Source organism: Ostrea edulis, chromosome 4, assembly GCF_947568905.1.
Source record: "Ostrea edulis chromosome 4, xbOstEdul1.1, whole genome shotgun sequence".
Lineage (NCBI taxonomy): Eukaryota > Metazoa > Mollusca > Bivalvia > Ostreida > Ostreidae > Ostrea > Ostrea edulis.
The window spans coordinates 27,213,675-27,236,173 of NC_079167.1; the positions used below are offsets into that span (position 1 = coordinate 27,213,675).

The 22,499-nt window shown below is 35.0% G+C and overlaps 1 protein-coding gene across 3 annotated transcripts in view; it reads right to left on the bottom strand.

Moving 5' to 3' along the window:
- Positions 1–1,532: 1,532 nt before the first annotated feature.
- The window catches only part of LOC125671375 (A disintegrin and metalloproteinase with thrombospondin motifs 6-like), a 34,095-nt gene continuing 13,128 nt past the window's right edge, over positions 1,533–22,499 (bottom strand). For all 3 annotated transcript variants that reach the window (XM_048907029.2, XM_056162126.1, XM_048907030.2), the window contains 15 exons: positions 22,322–22,463; positions 20,437–20,547; positions 19,991–20,136; positions 18,677–18,740; positions 17,237–17,339; positions 16,153–16,286; positions 15,823–15,946; positions 15,294–15,374; positions 14,159–14,322; positions 13,519–13,651; positions 13,300–13,429; positions 12,952–13,156; positions 9,687–9,863; positions 6,621–6,774; positions 1,533–3,400 (listed from right to left, as the gene is read on the bottom strand). In XM_048907029.2, the coding sequence (XP_048762986.2) occupies positions 3,279–3,400; positions 6,621–6,774; positions 9,687–9,863; positions 12,952–13,156; positions 13,300–13,429; positions 13,519–13,651; positions 14,159–14,322; positions 15,294–15,374; positions 15,823–15,946; positions 16,153–16,286; positions 17,237–17,339; positions 18,677–18,740; positions 19,991–20,136; positions 20,437–20,547; positions 22,322–22,463 (1,990 nt within the window). In that variant the 3' untranslated portion in view covers positions 1,533–3,278. The remainder of the gene's footprint in view (positions 3,401–6,620; positions 6,775–9,686; positions 9,864–12,951; positions 13,157–13,299; positions 13,430–13,518; positions 13,652–14,158; positions 14,323–15,293; positions 15,375–15,822; positions 15,947–16,152; positions 16,287–17,236; positions 17,340–18,676; positions 18,741–19,990; positions 20,137–20,436; positions 20,548–22,321; positions 22,464–22,499) is intronic.

Sequence of the window (22,499 nt, forward strand, 5' to 3'; positions counted from 1 at the left end):
TATTATCCTCTAGGATCAACAAGAACTCATCAATAATGACACAGTAGATAAACTGGATGAAATATTTGGCACCAAAAAGAAAAAGAAAGAATGGCATCAGAAGATGCTTTGGTAAATATTGAGAAAAAGGGGTTATAGGATGAACATGCTACAATGTATCCGCACACTCCCAGACATTTAAAGATCAAATGAAGGCATAGTACTCGCCTAAACCCCCTGTACCTAAAGATGATCTGTGATGAGATTGGTTGAAATCGGTCCGGTGATTCTGGAGAAGTCGAAACTTAGAAGTTAACAAATGATGGACAGGTAATTCGAATATGTTATGAGCTAAAGTTCAGAAAGATTAGTATTACTGTAATCTACGCACAAAAAGAGGTGAAACATAGTTTTGTATTTGATAAACTATGTTTATAACTTGTGAACTATAGATAAAGAAGCCTAAACTCATGAAGCATACACTATAATTAGTTCACACAACCTCTTCACACATTGTGATCACCCATTGTACAAGTCTTATGTTTAACACTATGCGTATATGTTTATACCATAACTACAGGACGATTCTGTTACATGTAATATAGGAAACGGATTTACATAAGTCTGCGCACTTGTTTCCGAATCCTATTGCACTTTTAAAGTATGTATGTTTCATGTGTATTGTTCAATTAATAAATATAGTTCAAACCAAACTACAATTTTTCCGGTATTCATTTTTCTTCAATGAAACTTATTACTTTTTACAATGTAAAATCTACCTTACAAATGGTTAACCAATGCTTCATCTAAATGAATACATACATGTACATGTATGAAATTTCGCATTCATAATCAAAATTTGTATCGTGCTTGCACTGCCAGAGTGATGCATAACTTGGATCCTTATACCATTAATGGAGCAAAATGACGCCGACTTTGATCGATAAGTGTTGAATCAGCATTACAAAATACTATATCCAGACCATGTATATGTTTCTTCATGAATGCTCGTGTTTCAAAATTTAATTTCAATCAGATTTGCTTAGCTTTCCAACAACAATTTAATGTAGTTTAATGCAAATCAATTTGCTACGCTTTAATTTAAATTCATATTAAATGTTCTCTATGTAAACATGAGACAAAGGAGCAAAAATAAAAGGCAACATGTGGCCTTCGATAAATATCTGATTAACACTAGTTACATTTTAAACGGAAGTCAACCATTATGATGATGTAGAGTACCGCCTTAAAGAAGCAGTTAGTAATCATGGAAATGTCAACATTTATTCCTCGATCTAATATTGTACAATACATGTACAATTCTTCACTGTCCAGTTTTGGGAGATTTTTCAGAATACGCCACCAACTGTTCCGTTGTACACTCACGTCGGTAAATATTCTACAGAATGATAAACTTTCACTTGTACAAGATCACCTGAGCTAATATACATGTGGGGATCTGTAACACTGTAACTTTGTTACTACATTACATTTAGTAAGTATGCATCACATTCTCATTTTAGTACCTGAAGCTCTGTAATAAAAAAACAGAATTAAAAGAATACAACCTTTTATTTAGCAATCATTGCTGTACAGATTATCCAGTGTGTCAAATCTAAACATAATGCTTATCATATCAAAATATATAAATGTATATTTTATTACATGTAGGTTATGGTATTCAAAAATAACTAAATTTCTTAACTAAACCGATACACTGCATACATGTATTTAATGCAACCACACTTTTGACAAACATGTACATCACATCTTTCATTCATCTGAATAGCAAGGCACTAAAATGCTGTAGAGTATAACTTATATAAAGCAAAAATTAAAAAAATATCTCGATGTCTAAAGTACCTTACATTTGTACCATAAAAGTAACCACTAGCAGTTAAAGTTATAGCTTAATCGCTGATAATTTTTACAATTTGCCATAAAACGAGTCCTGTATTGATTAGGTGGTATGGTGATTAATATGCTGACACACAAAAGAAATGCAACCTCAAATAAATGACAATTTTTAATACTAATAATCTATTGTTACCAACTTTGAATTGCATGACATCACACGGTTGATTGAACTCGGCCACACTATGCATTCTTGTGTCCGCAAGACATCAAAATATACGCCAATTAGCATGTGCACAGATACACACAACGGCATTTCACGTGTTCAGACCAGTTTGTTACCAGATCCCTTACCCTTCAGGTATCTGGCAAGAATAGTCCAAGATTGAAATTTGTTTCTCTTACTGTATAAACGATGCCTAGTCTACTTAACAAATCACACAGCAGGGTAGGGCAGTTACTGTAGACTGAAAACACCAAAAACACTGTGGCAAGCTTTAAAAATGTACACAGAAGCACAATATCTCGTCTCTACCAACGCCTTGCACTGACTGGTAAAACTGCTTAACACCTTCTGGCTGACTAAAGGTTACAAATGCATCGTCAAGGTCGTTTCATGAGGTTGCAGCACTTGTGCAACCAATTCAGAACTGCAAGTAGGAAAATTTCAATGGCTACCACCTCTTCAGCCTTGACATTTTTTGCCAAAGTGATGATAGATATAACTTTGAATTCACTTTTATATCCTATAGAATAGATGTGAATCTTCTATTAGTTGTAAAAAGCAAATAAAAATATTACCGAAAATTGGAGGTTGCATTTTTTTTGCATGTAAGTACCGTAAATCACCCTTATAATAACAAATTCACACTCAATGTGAAGTGATATTTGTTTCCCTATGTTTGGGGAATAACGGAAATATTACGGGATAATTCCAATGTTATTTATTACAATTGTTTTGATTGGACAAAGATAAATCTAAACAAGCACTTTTATTCAGTTTGTGAGTAAAATGTCCAGAGTTTACACATCGATAAATTCTTCAAAAAGAATGTTTAATCCTATAATATAACGAAGTTTGCTGGCCTTAGAAGTTTGCTAAAACTGTGTTTTACTTTATATATTATTATGTGTACGAGACTATATAATTCGTATGGATACAGATAAGACCCACACAACAAAAGTTTGTAATTGAGAATAAGAAACAGATACTTACTATACAATAACAGAACTCTGAATTTTATGTAACAATCAGGAATTCTTGTGGCTTTATTAATGTGAATAATATGTCAAATTTCCTTGTGCTCCAAAAACAGTGTACATTCAATATACATATGAAGTTTCATCACCTAATTAAATCTCTGGACTGTACCTTAAACCTAACCAAATGTACATCTACAACTGTTCACACAATGGATGGAATAGTCTAGTTTTATTCATTCAAATCAAGGAGTTTGATTGGCATCTCTGCAGGATTTACAGCACATCCTGAAGAAGTAACCACGGTTACACACCCTGTGCTTGACAACCAGAGGACAGAAGTGGGCATGATCACGGTCTGCACATTCTGAAAGAGACATGAGTTTAGTGAATTCTCGTCATTCAAACACAGCCAATCAACAAGCTACCATTGTGCAAGCTTAGAGTGTTATATGAGATGAAGATAAATAGAAATCCCTTTGGTTGAGATGAAGATTTACCCGAACAAGAAATTATTTGAAGATTACAACAATCACATCCTTTTATGATGAACCGTGTTCCCAATTTTATATTACCATCTCATATTGACTGCACATTACAATACTTTTCATTCAAACAAGATACTATTCACAAATAAGTGAATGGGATTGGGCAGCAGGCACAGCCTATATTAGCCCTCTCCCTTTTCAATACAATTGTAACAACATCTGTGTTAATTAAATGAACAATTCACCTTTTTTAGTACAACTTAATGTGACCAATTCTCAGACAATTTGGAGATCAGTATGTGCTAGTGTTACGTGTATGGTCTTTCAACTAACTCTGACTAGTAGACTAACTGTTTAGTTTGTCAGTAGATCACTTGACAATTGTGCCCAGAAGTCCTAGGTTCAATCCCAGGCAGAGACAATACCACTCATAGTTAAATTTTGCCACCCAAACTGGGGCACCAAAATGGCAGTGCATAAAAACTTATTAGCCGAGTTGCAACGAAGTTGAACTCGGCTATTGGTTTGGTGATGCGGGCGGGCGGGTTGGCGGGCGGGCGTCAACAATTGGTTTCCGGATGATAACTCGAAAATTTACAATCTAATCAAATGAAACTTTGAGATATTGTTGGGTACCAGGTAAGGAAGACCCCTATTGATTTTGGAGAAAAATGATCAAAGGTCAAGGTCACAGTGACCGAAAATAGAATGAAAATTTCAGAAAATTTGGTTTCCGGATGATAACTCCGAAAGTTTAAATCCGAATCAAATGATAGTGAAGATATTGTTATGTACCAGGTAAGGAATACCCCTATTGACTTTGGAGAAAATAGGTCAAAGGTCAAGGTCACAGTGACTGAAAATAGATTTAAAATTCCAAAAGGATTTTGGTTTCCGGAGGATAACTCGAAAAATTTTAATTTGAATCAAACGAAACTTGGATATATTGTTGGATACCAGCAAAGCAAGGCCCCTATTGGTTTTGGAGAACAAAGGTCAAGGTCACAGTGACCGAATATAGATTGAAAACTTCAGACAAATATGGTTTCTGGACAGTAACTCGAAAAGTTTAAAACTGAAATTAGTTCTTCACAATTATAAATATACCACGTCATTCCTAGCTTTACAATGTATCCCATGCAACTCGGCTCATTCACCCCTGGGTGCATATACTGATTTTTTAAGTTAACACCTAAGATTAACCCTGGTTAAAGATTGTTTAGTATAAGTCCCTGGATTAACATGGGTAAGAGATCATTTAGTATAATACTTAATGGAAATGTCTTCTGAGGCTAATGAGAAATATTGATTGCAATCCTCATTCAAAAGCAAGGATCTCTAAAGATGCATTCACTTATTTACATGTGTTTTACTCACTTAAACAAAATTTATAGTTCATTTAAAATTGAAACAAAAAAATTCTATCTCTAAAGTACTACAATAAATTAACAAGCCAAAATTCATAAATTTCACATTCAAAACACTTCCATTCAAATTTAGATTATGCATAATTTTTCCTTCCAAAAAATTTCGAATTCCCAGAAAAACAGTTCTTATTTTTTGAAAATCTCAGCATTCTCTAACCAATATTTATGCCGACCAAACTTAACTGTCTTTACTAATATTCACACAAATCACTTTTATAAGCAATTAGATGAATTCTGAGCTCCAGTTTAATCTACTTTGATCAGTGTTACATGTGGTTACGCTGTTTGACTCGATTCTTTCCTGTCTAACAGATTTTTTATGCTACCTCCTTCTTGCAAGCAATCATCGCCTAGCCAGGTAGATGTGACACAACAAGAGAACAAAGGACAGACAGACGACAAATGATGATATTTGTTTTGTTAAGTGTGTCAAATTATAATGCAGGAACTGTTTTCATGCTTGTCATATAAATGAGCACTCTAATTAATGACACAATTATTCTTACACTAACCTACTTTTTTTTCAAAAAATAATGAAAATTCTAAAAAGATATATGTATAAAAGTATGGTTCCCCCTTGACATATATTCCTAAATTTCATTTCTTGGTCTCTCTAACTGATATATACTGTTTCTAAATAAAGATTCTTTTACATCTTAGAAGGTCACACTTTTCAATGTTGGCTTCCTATGCCTAAAACAGGCTATCATATTTCAGATTTAATATAAACTTCTTGCAGTCAATCTTCTTTATGTCCCCTGCTTTAGTGATAGTAGGGGATATCAATTTGGGTATTCAGCTTATAGTGATGGTACTTTGAATGAAGAATTAATGTCTATGACTTGATAACGATGACCTCTTGTTTTGGTTAAAAGGTGTAAGGTCATTAGGTTACATATAGCAAGAAACGATGTCCGGATGATATCTCAAAAATGAATGGAACTTTAGCATTGAAACATCACAAGAAGAGTCTCCATGAATAAATTAAGGGACAGGATCAAATGGTCAATGTTGGATAAAAATCTAAATTCAAGTTGTTGGAGTGGAAAGGGGGAGGGTAAAAACTCCTTTAAATTTCTGTCATCTGACATTGATCACAAAACATTTTTTAAAGAAATGAATGAACTGTTTTAATATATATTTTAAGTGATAGTTGATGAAAAACTACGCGAATCCAGTTTTTTGGTCAGACATTGAACTAATGATAACCCCTATGGTTTTGAGGTCCAAAGGTGAAAATTACATAATTTTAGGTAAGAAATGGTTTCTGCATGATGAATTAAATACTTTTGAGATTTTAACTCCAAATGGTGAGTCTCTGTCACAAAAGAATTACCTTGATTGTTTTGGGAGTTTCAGTTCAGGGTCACCATCTAACATATATGAAGGGTAAATATTTTCAGGATATCTCAAATGCTGTTTGAACTGGCAGTAATGAAGAATTCTTTTTAGTCTTATACCTATTTATGTACATAGCTAAAATTCAATTGTATACCAAATATACATCCAATTTCAAAATACACTTATTTATGCTTGCTTTGTCATGCTGGGAAATGCACTAAGTTTTGATTGCACCATTATAGGTACAATTATGATATGGGTAAACATGAAGTGTACCAATAAGACTCGATGAAAAGAGTTTGAGTAGGAGACATAAGAAAACAGTACATACCCAGCTGAGGAGAATGCTTGCTCTCACAGTAAGACTGACACTCTCTGACAAGTTTGGGGCGAGTTTTGGGATCACATCCCCTTGTGAGTTTACCACTGTGATCTACACAATAAACTATTCTGGATTGTCTCCCCCTGCCACATTCAGCCGAACACTAAAATGATACAAAATATCTTTAATTAAATACCAATATATGATAGCACCTACATGGTTATATGCAGTTTTGAATAGTGAAATATTGCAAGGTTTATTATAATTTTTTTAGCATATTAAATTTTTCAAAATCATTTTTTAACTAGAAAGAATTGTTTTAGCACACTAAAACCGATGTCTTCCCTTCCATTTTCCATAATAGTTATTTCAACATTTATTAGGGATCATCTTTAAAGTGGAAAATTAAGAGTTATGGTACATAACAGTCACCTTTATGTATATGTGCTTCAACCAAGGAACAGTATTGTGAACACATGATAGTAAAATTAAACTTCCCAACATACCAAATATCAAAGGCCTATGTTAAAAGACAAAACAGTTATGGTCCAGACAAAAAAAGCCCCCAAATTCATTATTTGACCTTTACATATAAGGTCAAGGTCAAAGGTCATCCAAAAATGTCATGTGACACACTGTCTTATCATGGTTTACCCACATACCAAATATCAAAGGCCTATATGTCAAAAGGCAAAAAAGTTATGTCCCAGACAAATTTTGTATGAGAAGCAGAAGAATTCACACTTAAACAATATGATCATTAACATGTTAATGTGAATTCTAGTAATGTTAATGTGAATGCTGGTAATGTTAATGTGAATGCTGGCAATGTTAATGTGAATACTGGCAATATTAATGTGAATGCTGGCAATGTTAATGTGAATGCTTGGTAATGCTAATGTGAATACTGGTAATGTTAATGTGAGTGTTGATAATGTTAAGGTGAATACTTGCAATGTTAATATGAATACTGGTTATGTTAATGCGAATACTTGCAATGTTAATGTGAATGCTGAGAATGTTAATTAATGTGAGTGCTGACAATGTTAATGTGAATGCTGGTAAATGTTAATATGAATTTTTGCAATGTTACTGTGAATGCTGTAATGTTAATGTGAATGCTGGTAATGTTAATGTGAATGCTGGCAATGTTAATGTGAATACTGGCAATATTAATGTGAATGCTGGCAATGTTAATGTGAATGCTGGTAATGTTAATGTGAATACTGACAATGTTAATGTGAATGCTGTTCATGTTGATGTGAATGCTGGTAATGTTAATGTGAATGCTGGCAATGTTAATGTGAATACAGCTAATGTTAATGTGAATGCTGGCAATGTTAATGTGAATACTGGTAATGTTGATGTGAATACGGACAATGTTAATGTGAATGCTGTTCATGTTGATGTGAATGCTGGTAATGCTAATGTGAATGCTGTTCATGTTAATGTCAATGCTTGCAATGTTACTGTGAATGCTGGGAATGTTAATTAATGTGAGTGCTGACAATGTTAATGTGAATGCTGGGAATATTAATGTGAGTGCTGATAATGTTAATGTGAATGCTAGTAATGTTAATGTGAATACTGGTAATGTTAATGTGAATACTGGAAATGTTAATGTGAGTGCTGATAATGTTAATATGAATGCTGATAATGTTAATGTGAATGCTGGCAATGTTAATGTGAATACTGGTAATGTTAATGTGAATACTGGCAATGTTAATGTGAATGCTGGTAATGTTAATGTGAGTGCTGATGATGTTAATATGAATGCTGATAATGTTAATATGAATGCTGATAATGTTAATGTGAATGCTGGCAATGTTAATGTGAATACTGGTAATGTTAATGTGAATACTGGCAGTGGTAATGTGAATACTGGTAGTGTTAATGTGAATACTGGCAATGTTAATGTGAATGCTGGCAATGGTAATGTGAGTGCTGATAATGTGAATGTGAATGCTGATAATGTTAATGTGAATGCTGGTAATGTTAATGTGAATACTGGAAATGTTAATGTGAATGCTGATAAATGTTAATATGAATGCTGGCAATGTTAATGTGAATACAGCTAATGTTAATGTGAATGCTGGTAATGTTAATGTGAATAATGGAAATGTTAATTGAGTGTTGATAATGTTAATGTGAATACAGCTAATGTTAATGTGAATACTGGTAATGTTAATGTGAATGCTGGCAATGTTAATGTGAATACTGGTAATGTTGATGTGAATGCTGGTAATGTTAATTAATGTGAGTGCTGACAATGTTAATGTGAATACTGGTAATGTTAATGTGAGTGTTGGCAATGTTAATGTGAATACTGGTAATGTTGATGTGAATGCTGGCAATGTTAATGTGAATACTGGTAATGTAATGTGAATACTGGGAATTTTAATGTGAATACTGGTAATGTTAATGTGAATGCTGGTAATGTTAATGCGAATACTTGCAATGTTAATGCGAATGCTGGTAATGTTAATTAATGTGAGTGCTGACAATGTTAATGTGAATATTGGTAAATGTTAATATGAATGCTTGCAATGTTACTGTGAATGCTGGGAATGTTAATTAATGTGAGTGCTGACAATGTTAATGTGAATGCTGGTAATGTTAATATGAATACTGGTAATGTTAATGTGAATACTGGCAATGTTAATGTGAATGCTGGGAATGTTAATGCGAATGCTGGTAATGTTAATTAATGTGAGTGCTAACAATGTTAATGTGAATGCTGGTAAATGTTAATATGAATGCTTGCAATGTTACTGTGAATGCTGGTAATGTTAATGAGAATGCTGGCAATGTTAATGTGAATGCTGGCAATGTTAATGTGAATGCTGGCAATGTTGATGTGAGTGCAGCATTCACATTAACATTACTAGCATTAACATTGCCAGTATTCACATTCACATTGTCAGTATTCACATTTACATTGCCAGTATTCACATTTACATTACCATTATTCACATTTACATTGCCAGCATCAGAATAAATAGGGAACAGTCAGTTGTCTGAATGCAGTTCATTGTGTGAACATGGTTTAGCTGGCAATGTAATTTCCTAACTCACCTCATCCCATTGGCCTGCTTTCCACTCGGGGCCAGGACAGGCTTTTAATTTACATTTCTGTACCATGGCTGGCTTTCCAAAGAGTCCACATTTGTCATCTCCCAAGTATTTGTTCTGATCACTAGTCATACATACTACATCTCTCGTCTGTTGTCCCTCGCCACAAGTTGTGGAACACTAACAAAGAAAACCATACATAATATATCTATTTAGACTACAGACTGCAGACTCCCTGAATGCTTTTCTGGATTGATTTCACTTTACAGTGACTGAATGTCAAACTATCAAGTTCTGTGGAGACAATGGGACCATCTGTGCATGACATCAGCTGGGATTGTCTTTCATGGAAAATTCCTGTTCTGTACCTTTACCAAGCTAAGTTTAAATTAAGACCCAGCCACATAATGCAAATTTTGTACAAGTGTATACTACAGACACTATATGTACAGGTGTACACTACAGACACTATCTGTACAGATGTACACTACAGACACTATCTGTACAGGTGTACACTACAGACACTATCTGTACAGGTGTACACTACAGACACTATCTGTACAGGTGTACACTACATACACTATCTGTACAGGTGTACACTACAGACACTATCTGTACAGATGTATACTACAGACACTATGTACAGGTGTACACTACAGACACTATCTGTACAGGTGTACACTACAGACACTATCTGTACAGGTGTACACTACAGACACTATGTACAGGTGTACACTACAGACACTATCTGTACAGATGTATACTACAGACACTATGTACAGGTGTACACTACAGACACTATCTGTACAGATGTACATTACAGACACTATGTACAGGTGTACACTACAGACACTATCTGTACAGGTGTACACTACAGACACTATCTGTACAGGTGTACACTACAGACACTATCTGTACAGGTGTACACTACAGACACTATCTGTACAGATGTATACTACAGACACTATGTACAGGTGTACACTACAGACACTATCTGTACAGATGTACACTACAGACACTATCTGTACAGGTGTACACTACAGACACTATATGTACAGATGTACACTACAGACACTATCTGTACAGATGTACACTACAGACACTATGTACAGGTGTACACTACAGACACTATCTGTACAGATGTACACTACAGACACTATGTACAGGTGTACACTACAGACACTATCTGTACAGGTGTACACTACAGACACTATCTGTACAGATGTATACTACAGACACTAGCTGTACAGGTGTACACTACAGACACTATCTGTACAGGTGTACACTACATACACTATCTGTACAGGTGTACACTACAGACACTATCTGTACAGGTGTACACTACAGACACTATCTGTACAGGTGTACACTACAGACACTATCTGTACAGATGTACACTACAGACACTATGTACAGGTGTACACTACAGACACTATCTGTACAGATGTATACTACAGACACTATGTACAGGTGTACACTACAGACACTATATGTACAGATGTATACTACAGACACTATGTACAGGTGTAAGCTACAGACACTATCTGTACAGGTGTACACTACAGACATTATATGTACAGGTGTACACTACAGACATTATATGTACAGGTGTAAACTACACACACTATCTGTACAGGTGTACACTACAGACACTATCTGTACAGGTGTACACTACAGACACTATCTGTACAGGTGTACATTACAGACACTATGTACAGGTGTACACTACAGACACTATCTGTACAGGTGTACACTACAGACACTATCAGTACAGATGTACACTACAGACACTATTTACAGGTGTACACTACAGACACTATTTACAGGTGTACACTACAGACACTATCTGTACAGATGTACACTACAGACACTATCTGTACAGGTGTACACTACAGACACTATCTGTACAGATGTACACTACAGACACTATCTGTACAGGTGTACACTACAGACACTATCTGTACAGGTGTACACTACAGACACTATCTGTACAGATGTACACTACAGACACTATCTGTACAGGTGTACACTACAGACACTATCTGTACAGATGTATACTACAGACACTATGTACAGGTGTACACTACAGACACTATCTGTACAGATGTACACTACAGACACTATCTGTACAGGTGTACACTACAGACACTATGTACAGGTGTACACTACAGACACTATTTACAGGTGTACACTACAGACACTATCTGTACAGGTGTACCCTACAGACACTATCTGTACAGGTGTACGCTACAGACACTATCTGTACAGATGTACACTACAGACACTATCTGTACAGGTGTACACTACAGACACTATCTGTACAGGTGTACACTACAGACACTATCTGTACAGGTGTACGCTACAGACACTATCTGTACAGGTGTACGCTACAGACACTATGTACAGGTGTACGCTACAGACACTATCTGTACAGATGTATACTACAGACACTATGTACAGATGTACACTACAGACACTATCTGTACAGATGTACACTACAGACACTGTATGTACAGATGTACACTAGACACTATCTGTACAGATGTACATTACAGACACTATGTACAGGTGTACGCTACAGACACTATCTGTACAGATGTATACTAGACACTATGTACAGATGTACACTACAGACACTATCTGTACAGGTGTACACTACAGACACTGTATGTACAGATGTACACTAGACACTATCTGTACAGATGTACATTACAGACACTATGTACAGGTGTACACTACAGACACTATCTGTACAGATGTACACTACAGACTAATGATAAAAAGTATACAGGTATCCGTTTTATTTCCCCTCATTAAAATTAAATGTTTTATGATGTAACATTTGAGCTAATACCACTTTCTATAGCAGCTCATGCTCACTTTAATAAATTTCTTGTTCGATTTTAAATATCAGCTCCAATATATCTCATCCTGCCATTACGTATGACATTAAATGTAAGGCATTTAAAAACACTATAAATACACAAAATCTTTACAATGGTCTATGGTGACGCTGATTTGAATTTTGGAGAACAATTATAATATGTGGAATTTTGAATATTTTACCACATCTGGTGAAATAGAAAGTATGAAAGGTTAGATACTAATTATAATTTGAAAAATTAAAAACATTTTGTTTGGCAAGTTCTAAATAATAGGAAACAGAGACAAAGCATGGCTCTTTGATATCTTATCTGTTCATTTCTCATGTTTAATGCTACACCTACAATTCGGTGGGTGTTTGATAGACTACTGTAATACTACCTACTTTCCCCCACTCTCCAAAGATCCAGACCGGGGGGCAGTCCAGCCGCCTACAGTGACGGTGAGTGTACGGTTTGGGGAGAATACAGCTCCTGTCCGGGAGGATAGTTTTCTCCAAATCACTAAGCACCTGCACACAAATGACTGTCCTCATCTTCCTCCCTCCCCCACAGGTAACACTGCAGTGGGACCAGTCACTCACAGTCCATCTGCAGAAGGAGTGTATTTACTGACATGTATGAGTAAGAGAGAACACAAAATAAAGCGCTTCCGAGGATTTGGTCCCTGACAATATCAATCAGCCTCGTTTTGATCAACACAATATATATTTAGAAGCAGCCAATCAACTTACTCCTCTGGACAAGTATTTTGGTTACACATCTCCTCCATACCCTCTGGTTTAGATTCAGAATCACACATGGCCTCTAGAGTCTCTGACTGGTCCCAACTTCTAATACAAACTGGAGTGGAAGTCCTTCTTCCTGGCCAAAAGGTAAACAAAGGTTTCACAAAATTCAAGCCATAAAATGAATTTAGTATTCTATAGACCCAGTAGATGTAGCCCCCTTACCTTTGCCACATGATCTTGAGCATGGAGACCAAGACTGCTTCCAGATATATGAAGAATTGATCACTGATCCTGATGCGTTTCGGGGAAGGTTGTACACAAATGATATTCCTTTATTATCTTCTTGAAGTAAAACCTATTAAAAATTTTTACTTACTGTTGTATTCTATAAAGACTTTCCATGTAAAACAGAATATAGATCAATTTTAGTTAACATCATTCAAAAGAGACAGGAAAATTGATTTACTCAAAACGTCTGACTATTTATATATGGTACGAGACGTTATTTCTGCGAATTTGCCACATTTGCTTAGCTGATTTTTCATCAAGACACCATTTTCACACACGTTCAATTTGTTCAAAAATACAATATGCATACAAATATAAAATTATTCACCATAACCTTAGTTTTGCAGCAAGGTCTAAATTTTGCACATAAATAGTTTTCACAAATGAAAAGTGATAGATAGTATTTTGGACATAAATGATTGTTAATTTTCAACGGCAAAATGAGGGGAAACAAATCTGATGAAATAAAAAGCACTTTATAGTTTTTAATAAGCTAAATCATTGTATTGATGTAAACATCAAGAATAAAGACTGTGTTACAAAATAAATCTTCATTTCAGTTCACTTATTTTACCATGAATACTAAATCCTCTGTTGTGGGCCCCAGTGAATGTATGACCTCAGGTTGTCCATCTAGTCGCTCATAATGAAACACTGTCCCTGCACCGTAAAATTTTCTGGGCCAGTCAATCGTCCAATCACCATTAATGTAGTATATGGCTGAAGTGTTTTTTAGAGCTGCAACAGTTACGGTAAAATATTTAAATGTTTTCTCAGTGATAATCCTTACCTAGTACAATTTTTGCCTTTTTTGTATATCCTCATATACAAATGTAGGAACTTGTGCTTACATCACAAGAATCTTGGTTTGTATGGATTATTCAGAGCATGAAAAAATCATATCTGTTTTTCTAGTGTTTTTGCTTTTGATATTTTTACAAATAGTAATGAAAGTAATTTCCTCATGAATGTGATGCAGTTGTGAACAATGCGCATATGAATCTTGGTAAATAGAGCATGTCTATCGTTCTCTTAATGGCTGGGAATTCCAATGGGAAAACAAAGCTCAATGTAAATATAAGAAATTAATTTCATTTTTTGAAAATACAAGGTTATGAAACTGCAACGATTCATTCTGCATACTGATAAAGTACTGAAGTATTCTAGTATGAAGCGACGCAGTTCATACCCTCATGTATTTTCAAAAATGGAATTCATTTTCTTAAATATTTCCCTCACTTTAAAAAATATGAGGAATAAATGTCTAGATTGTTTGTTTGTTTTTTGGGGGGGGGGGTATATAAACAAAGGAAACAAGGGGCAATTTCTGCAAAATAACCCCATTATCTATAGATCCCTATAAAATAAATAACCTAAGCATCCATTCCTTCTATCCATGTACTAATCAAGTGACAATAAAAGTTGATACTTGTGTAGCTGTCATTAACGAACATTTACTGGACCTCCCAGTCACCTGATCATCAGCATTAGTCACATCGTCGGAAACCCAAGGTCAGTCGCACTTCTGTAAAAGAGGCGTGACCAGCCGTGGGTTTCTGACGATGCATTATTTATGGAGAAGAAAAAGAGAAAAAATGATCCCTATATATATTGTTACTACAGCAAAACAGAAATCCTTAAAACTTTATATCAAAATATACAATATACCAGTAATATGCTTTTCTATATATATAAGTACATTTACTTACCTAAAAAGTTTTGAGATTCGACTATTTCAGACACACGTATATGTACTGCTCCTTTTGGAATGGTAACAATTTCATGATATGCTACAAAACCAAGATATCAATTAAGGCTTTAAAATTACAGCAAATTTTTCATCAAATGCAAGCTATATATAATTTCATGAATTTCTATATATCAGAATGAAATTGAAATCCATCAAGATTTCATACTGAAGTCATATAGAATGCAGAAAAATAATCTCATGAAAATAGGCATTTGTGTAATACAGCGAAAACTGCCTAATCCAACACCTGTGCAATCCATTTTACTGGCCATTCTGACCCTTATTGTCATGCTCAATTTCATATTTTCAATTTTTACACTTCGTATTCCGCCAAACTTTTGTCTCCCAGGGCATGTCAGATTAAACAGATTTCACTGTATGAGGATATTACAGTAATCCATATTATAAAAACTTATCGCCTGATACACTAGTAATACATATACATCTTTCCCTTATTCTGACACAGAAAATACATGGTGCTTCCTTACTTCCAGGGGACATATTTTTATTGTACGTTCCCGATACAGTGTAACAGGTGGAGTTGTCCCCATCACAAACACGGCATTTATCCTCCACCAAATTAGATCCCAGAATTCCATCACAACCCACCGGCTGCAACAAAACAACCAATAAAAAACTTCCACACTACTACGACCAATTAACAGTTTCGAATCTTCTATATTCATTTAACATTATGATAATCACAATAAAATATATCTGCTGAATTTTGTCACAGAAGAGAGGGAAGGTCTGTAAATTGAATTTTCACTGCACAGATTTTAAAATGACGCATTAAAATGTGACGTTCAAGCAATTACCAGACATTTGCCATTAATACACATGTCCATTTTGTCTGGGTAGCACCTTGTTCCATCGATCACTTTACGAGCTTGTTCTGTGTAGAAGTTGAAGCCATCAGCGATGCAGTGTAAAGCACAAGGTTTGTCATGATCTAAAGTTAATTATGAAAATCAAATCTATAGTATATGTTAAGCAGGTTAAAAAAAAAAATAGTCTCTCCAAAGCTATGTGTTTGAAAACTCAAAAATAAGATGAAAATTACAATGTACATGTAAGACCTTCCTCTGTCAAATCAACACAATACTCTTCTCCGTCTTCACTAACCAAAGTTTCTGATACATTGTACATTTACTCTCCTCACAATCCCTGGGTTTGTTGCACAACTTAAAGTTGGGATTTTTTCTAGTAATATGATTAGACTCAATCTGCATTATTTGAAAAATCACTGAGCATATTCAAAGCTGTTATGTCATTGCCAGTTTATACTTTCAGAATGTGTCCTCTATACTGCATCCTCCCTTCATATAACAAGCTCTAAGTAAACAATGTTCCAAATAATAAACAAGCAACAGAACAACACATACTCCTATAAGAATTTTCTGTTATCTGTCTAATAATTGTACAAATAGATCACTCTCACTCATAACTTCGTCTATCCCGGCCCTTATGCTGAATATTTTATAAATCATTAGTTTGAACTCTTTGTTCATTTTTGTAAAAGTATGACAAAGTATTTTCAGCAACTATAAATTGGCTAAAATTCCTGGTAATAAACACTGTCGAAACAGTGAATCTTTTGCATTGTGCTGTAGTTTGTAAGGAAAACAGTGAATCTTTTGCATTGTGCTGTAGTTTGTAAGGAAAACAGTGAATCTTTTGCATTGTGCTGTAGTTTGTAAGGAAAACAGTGAATCTTTTGCATTGAGCTGTAGTTTGCAAGGAAAACAGTGAATCTTTTGCATTGTGCTGTAGTTTGTAAGGAAAACAGCGTATATGAAACCCAAGGTTAGATCAAGGGACCTAGGATATCGAAAACCTTTGACAGGAGCACTGCATAGAAACTCTTGGCCTGCAGAAATGTACCTTAACTTGATGACTCACCACCAGAGAAAGGTCTCCAATTATAGTATTTCCCCCTGAAAGGCTTCTTGTTGAAGTCTGCACACTGAAGTTCACGAAAATCTTTGTCGTTGTTCAGGCATGCCTTTATGAAACAAGAGTACAGGTAACAGTACATAATATGCCCGTCACAAGCTGGTGTCTCAAATCAGGGGTTGTAGAACTTTACTTATGGTAGTACCAACCTCATCAATAAGCAGCATGCATTTTCTTTTGAATCATATGAATAAGAGGTCCTAGCTTAAACTGTGACAAGAGGTACATAAACAATTTACACAGCAATTTTAAGTTTGATATATGACAGAGAAATGAAAATAGAAAAAGAAAACCCCAAACAGATGGGTTAGGCTGTACAGATCGACATCACAGTACCATAATACGTGTATGTCCTGTCGCAAGATGGGCATATAAAAATCAGTTTCAATTACATCCCATGTAACACATCACAAATTAATGACATGTAACTTTGATATACGGGGACATAACTGAAGCAAACGACATCCATTTTTGGTGCGTAGATCCTTCTAAAATCGTATTTTTTTATATATATGTAATTACACGATTTTAAAATAGTAAAAGAAAAACACATGGAAAATATTTATTTGCACTTTTTCAGCAATAGAAACAACAAATATAAATGTTACAAATATTTATTTACACTTTTTCAGTAGTTAAATGACGTATCATAGAATTTCTAGACGTCCAATTATAATAGATTATTAGTTAGTTACAGTAAACCATCATCGATTATGAAATTCTCACCAATTCCCATCACTAGTAAATTGTAGATTCCTTGTATTAGACGAGTACATATTGTTGACCTATGTTGGAGCAATACATACGCCCCGCACCCAAAGCCAGGACCCTTCCAAAAATTATCTGACCAGACCCATGTCAGTATTTGACCTGTATATTTTCATGACATATATCCCAAATTTTAATTTAAAATGTCCATGTAAGACTGAGAGAATGAGCACAAACTGATATGTTTAAAATTTTCTAAGTCAAAGGGCTATAACTCTGCCTACAATTATCTGACCAGAACCACACAATTACTTGACCTGCATATTTTCATGATATATCTATATCCCAATTTTCATTTCAAAATGTCCTGGTATGACTGAAATAATGTCAGAGCAGAAAATAAACTGAATTGTCTGAATACCTCGTAGGTGCATCTGTAGCAGAGAGGATGAACAGAAACTGATTAATATGAGAGAAGGATGGAAAAAGGTAACATCACGCCCCGGCCATTTTATGGCGGGGGCATAAAAATTGTCATTCAATGTAAACTAGTGTGCATGTTATATTCATTAGTAGTTGATAAATATCTTATTTAAGCAAGGCTTTCGATTTCGCGAAAGATGATTCTCACAAATGAATGCGATAATGGATTTACAGTAATCATGACTGTAATATTACCTCCATGTTACAGGATCTGTATCGTTTTCTTTGTCCAACACAATACTTCCCACCATGCCTTGGCCTGCACAGAAATCCAGAAGTGTTAATCATGGACCACTACCATCCAGTCTGTGATTACATATGTATATACCCCAGGGTAAGCGACATAGGCCAACACTATATATACTGGGGATCTGTATGACTTTTGTATTTCACTTGCATTCTCAAACATATTTCATGTCTTCCTCAGCCTTCCCCTGATTAACAAGAACTCTGTACAACATTTCAGTAAAATGTTTTACCTCTGATGCCATTTCTTCAAAACTTTTTCGAACATTCTTCAAACAAACCACTGTGACCCTAAAACCTCTAGGACACACAAAATGACATCAAATATTCACGTCTTACAGAGGCCTTACATACAATGCAAATTTCCACATCTTACTGTTTACAGAGGACTCATGTACCATGCAATAAGAATGCATTTTTGTGAAATTTGATAATTGAAACACATTTGTTTGAAAATTTAAAGCACGGTAAAAACATTACATTTGAGGTTGTGTCGGTATGCATGCCATGAGATAATTTATAGTTAATTAAACGAGTGGTATCATAACAGATAAATGAGTATGTATTTGAGATATGTAGATTAATCAGTATTTTTATGACGGCCGGTGCTAGTCTCAAAATTCTTTTTTCAACCCTCATACATTTACACTTTATTAATGTCTAATTTTTGCTGCAATTTATATTTTGCTATTTTTACTGTATGTCAAAAACATGGAACATTTATTACAACAGACAAAAAAAACCATGAACATAAAAATACACAAAAACAAATTTTATCATGAAACTGTCACAATCACCAGTATTGAATTTAGAGCTGTCTACAGTATAGTCATAGACACAACTGTCCATATTAACACAATTACTAAACTAAAACTGTTTCAATAAGTACATTTGAAAATAGATTTTTAAAAAGGGGTGGGGGGTAGATTTCCTTATCCCTCAAATCAATTCTCTAACTGCATACTATCATGACAAAGGAGGCTATATCCCATCTTTGACTACTGCATAGAGGGAAATTTTCACCCTGTGATATTTTTGCCCACATGCTATGACACGCAATGTCATTTGATTTAAATTCGTTATTTCTATAATATAGATTACTGCATTAATTTATATTGGCCCAGTCTTCAGAGAAGGGTGAAATGGTCTAGAATAATAGGTTGACAAACATTTACTTGTATGAAGTATGTACCCCTGGGTAGCTTTGACAAACAATTACCAGCATGAAGTCTGTACCCCTGGGTAGCTGTGTGTGACACTTACTCTGGATCGTTACACCTTCTGTAGCTGGACTCTATGCCCCCATCACAGGTACGAGTACACATATCCCATTCGGACCACTGACCCCAGGAGCCATCCACGGGCTGAGGCTTGTAATCCAAGGCTCGACACTCCCCCATGTAGCACCACTGATACAAATAGAAATCATAAGAATCTTAAAGAGGATTCTGGCATAACTTTTAAATAAGCAGGTTGGAGTAAAATATTCTAAAAAGATTCGGGTAAAACTTCTAAACAAGCAGGTAAAGGTTGGAGTAAAATATTCTAAAAGGTTCACTATTACAAGTTATCAAATACATGTAGTTAATGATAGCTGGATTTTCTAAGAGATTTAAAAATACAATTTTGCTAATAGCCTTCAGTGGCATTAAAAGTGCTTTAAACATGTACTTATAAAAGTTCAGTAAAAAAATGCACAAGCTGCCTACCCCTTTTTCAGTAGTGTCAGCAATAAGACAACCAGTTCCCTCTGCGGCTGGAATCCCCTTAGTTTTACAGTCACCCTTGTCATTCACGCACCACAACTCACTACAAACCAACTGTAATGCATGAGAAAGGCTATATTGTGATGCAGAATTCAGTACTAAATGAGAAAGGCTATATTGTGATGCAGAATTCAGTACTACAGATTGCTTGATTTTCTTTTTCAATAAACACATTTATTCAGTTCTTTTAGTCAGGATTTTTAAATGTGCCCCTACATCCCAACCTGACCAGCAGGTATGGGGACTCAATGTTATTTACACAAACACTCTCTTTCACACTTATGATAGACTTTCATGAAGAAGATACAGTGGAACCCCGTTATTACGTTCCCCCTTTATTACGTTAGTCCGCATATTACATTGGAATTTCAAAGCACAAAACCATTTCTTAACAAACCTATATAAAATAGACCTCGTTATTACGTTGTCCTAAAATGCCGGGACTCGGTATTACGTTGTAAATATTCCGACAAAAACGTAATAAACCCCTATTTATTCAATAGTGATTCTCAAAATAATAAGCCATTCACACCTTGACTGCCTGAGGCAGTCACCACGTAAATTTCCTGGTCTGTTTGGGGATTAGAGACGCTTGACTGATCACGCTTCGATAGATCTAGCGACATCAATACAGGTGAATACCCCGTATAGAAGCCAGTGATAAACAATTAAATAATGTTTATTTAGAAATTGTACTCTATGAAATTTACTTCATTTTTCATATTTTGATAATCAAAGAAATAATTTCTCAACCACCTGCGTGTTCAGCATAGTGTGATTACCTTCGCTATTAAAACTCTATTCACGGACAGCTTTGGTACCAAACAAGAAAGACAAAATTTATCGCAGCAACGTTACAACTGCTTGGGTAACTGCTTGGACATAGGTGACTAAAGGTGTTCAATTAAAAAAAATTATTCGTTGTTTGGACATGCAGCTTGGGTGTTCGTAAATCTCGTCCATACATACACCAATCTATTGGCCGATTTGTGCACGGCATTTACCTCAGTGAATATTTTAAAATCCCTTGATGTGCACGTGATTTTAGTGCCATCATTTAGCGTTATAAATGAAATCTTCGTGCATCGTTATATATTTTTTTTATGTGGATTGCACTTAAATTGTTCTCCGTGCATGTTTACCGTTGGTGAGAAGTGTGCAAGTGTTGGGTATCGTGTGCGTTTTGTGTCTATAGTTTTGTTGTTTTTTTGGGTGGGATTTTTTTTATTGTGTTGTGTATTGTGTAATTAGAGAACTTAATAAAAACGATGTTTTGTTATTTTTTAATACGAATGTTGAATATGAACCGGAACGAGTTATTGAGAGAAATTTACATGAACGCATTGTTTTAAAGTTGAACAAAATGGCGGTCCAAACGAATGCAGAAAAAGCAACGTTTATCAAAACATCCTTATGTATCCTACACCGAAATAAAGAAAAGGGATAAGAACATGAAGAATTACGGACATTAAAGATAAGATGTAAATAAAACAAAGTATCATACTCTTTTAAACAAAGAAACAGTAAAGATATATTCACAAACCCCTTCACGGAGTACTAACGGACGATATACAATTTCCAAATGATATTTTTAACGGATTTCACTGGGAACGTTTATTACGTTGCCCCCGGTATTACGTTATTTTATCGTGACAAAATGGAAAACGTAATAACGGGGTTCCACTGTATATTCAATGACATGTAAAAATTACGAGGATTGTTGATGTAGCATTTATGTCTATATGCTTCTTATCCATGTACAATGTGATATAAAGTTCATTCATACTACTACAGGTTGTTTGATTTTGGCGCCGGTTGCTGGGATTACCTGGGGCTTGCAGTTCCTGGACTGGCTGCCATATTGGATCTTACACTGCTCGCTACTGTCTCGCTTGTCTTCCTGAACTCCATGATCGATGTGTTTCACTCGCATCACTGGGCTGTTGTCCAAACACGCACTGTTTTCTGAACTACAGAATCAAATACACTGAATATAAAATATCATC